The sequence below is a fragment of the Salpingoeca rosetta genome (genome assembly GCF_000188695.1).
Source record: "Salpingoeca rosetta unplaced genomic scaffold supercont1.23, whole genome shotgun sequence".
NCBI lineage: Eukaryota > Choanoflagellata > Craspedida > Salpingoecidae > Salpingoeca > Salpingoeca rosetta.
In genome coordinates, this window is record NW_004754911.1 from 180,797 (window position 1) to 183,429 (window position 2,633).

Genomic DNA, 2,633 nt, shown 5'->3' on the forward strand with positions numbered 1-2,633 from the left:
TCGTGATGTCCATAGCTCACTGATGCTTCAGCAACCATGACTAGTCTGTCATCACTCCCCCGCATTCCCTACCTTTCTGTTGCGTCGACGTCTCACACACACACACACACACACACACACACACACACACACACACACACACACACACACACACACACACACACACACACACGCATACACACACGCATACACGCATACACGCATACACATACGAACATAAACACACACATGCACATGTACACGCGTACGCACACACGCAGATGAGCATGGCATGAAAGCAGCAGCAAATCAGAGGCCGACGTTCACGGCGCACACTACTGCAACGCACATACATGAACACGCACACGCGCACACACACACACACGCACACATGGTCATACGCACACATGGTCATACATACATGCACACACATGCGCACGTACGCCGATGACGCCTCCATCTGAGCAGTTGGTGACTGTGGAAGCGGGTGGGGGGTCGGGAAACAGGCACCGATAGCACGGCGAGCCTGTAGACACGTACACGCACACAAGCAGGCACACGGTGAAGCAGTCAAATGAGGGGCACGGCAGTATACACGTCATGTGCGCAACGCGCACACGCGCACAAACACGCACGCACATGCACAAACACGCACGCACACGCATACATGATATATTGGCAGCACAGGCACTGTAGACATGTGGGGTTTGCGACGACCGACTGGGCAGCCCACCTTTGTAGTTGTACACGGTGAGCTGTCCGTCTGTGCGCAGCGCACTGCCAGACACGAGGGGGAGGTCGAGCAGGACACACGCGTCGTTGACAAGGTACCGTGTTGGCGCATTGTCTGCAGGGATATGGGTGGGGGGCAAGGTGGGCGTGCTGAGAAACGGGCGTGTGTCATGGTTCGTGATGGACTGGTGCGCCTTGTGTTGTCGTGGCCATGCAGCACGCACACCAGGGTTCATATCAACGCATGACACTTGTACTGACGCACATGCGCGTATACACACTCACCCACACACTTGAGTAGATGTGCACGAACATCACGCACTTCCACATTCGCGCGCACACGCACGCACCTGTGGCGTCCACAACAACGTCGTATCCCCTCATGACGGCCAGGGCGTTGCTTGGGGTCAGCCGACACTTGTGGGCAACAAAATGCACATTGGAGTTGAGGCTGTTTCGTGTCACCACGTGCAGGAGTGCAAGCGTGCAAGTGTGCACAGGTGAGAAAGTGCCAGTGGTGGGGATGGGGAAGGAAGGGGTTGAAGACAGGTCACGCGTCGAATGTGAGAGGTGTATGCAGGATCCGTGATGGGATGTACCTCTTTAAGCTGGCTATGATGGAGTCCACTTTGTGCACACCCACCCGATCCTCTGTGTGCAGCACTTGACGGTGAAGGTTGGACACGTCAACCGTGTCGTCGTCCACAAACCCTAGCGTGCCTGTGAGCACATGCAGACGTGTGTGTGGGGGGGGGGGGTGTGGGGTGGGTGGGTGGGTGGGTGGGTGCATCAGTGCGACGGTTGGAGTGTATAGTTGTACAGTTGTGCACCTGAAGGAACGGAGGTTCGCTAGCTCCAGTGCAGAGCGAGGTTCGCGTTTGCTGACCACAGTGCCGACACACGTGCGCACACTCAGTCAGCCAATCACCACGGTGTAGCCGTTGCATCGAGTCACACACGTGTACAAGCACCCACACACTCACACACTCACACGCACGCACGCACGATCAACGCACGCACGCACACGCACACGCACACGCACACGCACACGCAAGCACACACATGGCACACATGACACGCCACCGTATACACATATGCCGCACTCACCGATGCCGGCGGCGGCGAGATACATGCCAACAGGGCAGCCCAGTCCACCAGCACCAACCACAAGCACCTTGGCGTTCACAAGCGCCAGTTGTCCTGTACCGTTCGTGAACAAGCGATGTGCCAGAGTCGCAAACACAGCAACCGTCATTGCTTGTTGGGGCACAGATGGCCTGAGAGGCACAGCACGGCACAGAGCCACAAAAAAAAAAGGCGCAAGCACAGCCCTATCACACACCTGCCAAGCCCATACAGGGCAAGATCATCTGACGGCTGTATCGCCCTGTTGTGGAGCATGCACACGTGCATGTGTGCATGTGGGTCCATGTGGGTCCATGTGGGTGCATGTGTGCGCGCGTGTGTGCGTGTTGGTGAAGGCGATTACGAGGAAACACGCAAACGTGTGAGCACACACACACACACACACACACGCACACACACGCACGCACGCACACACACACACACACACACACACACGCACGCACGCACGCACACACACACACCCACACACACACGCACGCACACACACACACCCACACACACACGCACGCACGCACGCACACACACACACCAATTTCATCATTGGTCAACGACGTGCGATGCACGTCTGCTGCGTGCTGCGTGCCGCTGTCACAGCCCTTGTCACTCATCGTCATCCGTCCCCCTCTTTCCTGCTGAATGTCCGCGATGTTTTTGAAATGAGCACACAAACAAACAAACAAACAAAAGACACGTGGTCTGATGTACGCGTCTCTCTCTCTCTCTCTCTCTCTCTCTCTCTCTCTCTCTCTCTCTCTCTCTCTCTCTCTCTCTTTCTG

The 2,633-nt window shown here is 56.4% G+C and overlaps 1 protein-coding gene across 1 annotated transcript in view; it reads right to left on the reverse strand.

The window, feature by feature from the left end:
- The window catches only part of PTSG_08311 (sulfurtransferase MOCS3), a 4,129-nt gene extending 1,627 nt beyond the window's left edge, over positions 1-2,502 (reverse strand). The window contains exons 1-7 of the mRNA XM_004990506.1: positions 2,387-2,502; positions 2,054-2,098; positions 1,819-1,911; positions 1,311-1,431; positions 1,062-1,162; positions 713-826; positions 401-505 (exon numbers count right to left, since the gene is read on the reverse strand). Coding sequence (XP_004990563.1) covers positions 401-505; positions 713-826; positions 1,062-1,162; positions 1,311-1,431; positions 1,819-1,911; positions 2,054-2,098; positions 2,387-2,471 — 664 coding nt within the window. The 5' untranslated portion in view covers positions 2,472-2,502. The remainder of the gene's footprint in view (positions 1-400; positions 506-712; positions 827-1,061; positions 1,163-1,310; positions 1,432-1,818; positions 1,912-2,053; positions 2,099-2,386) is intronic.
- Positions 2,503-2,633: the final 131 nt, after the last annotated feature.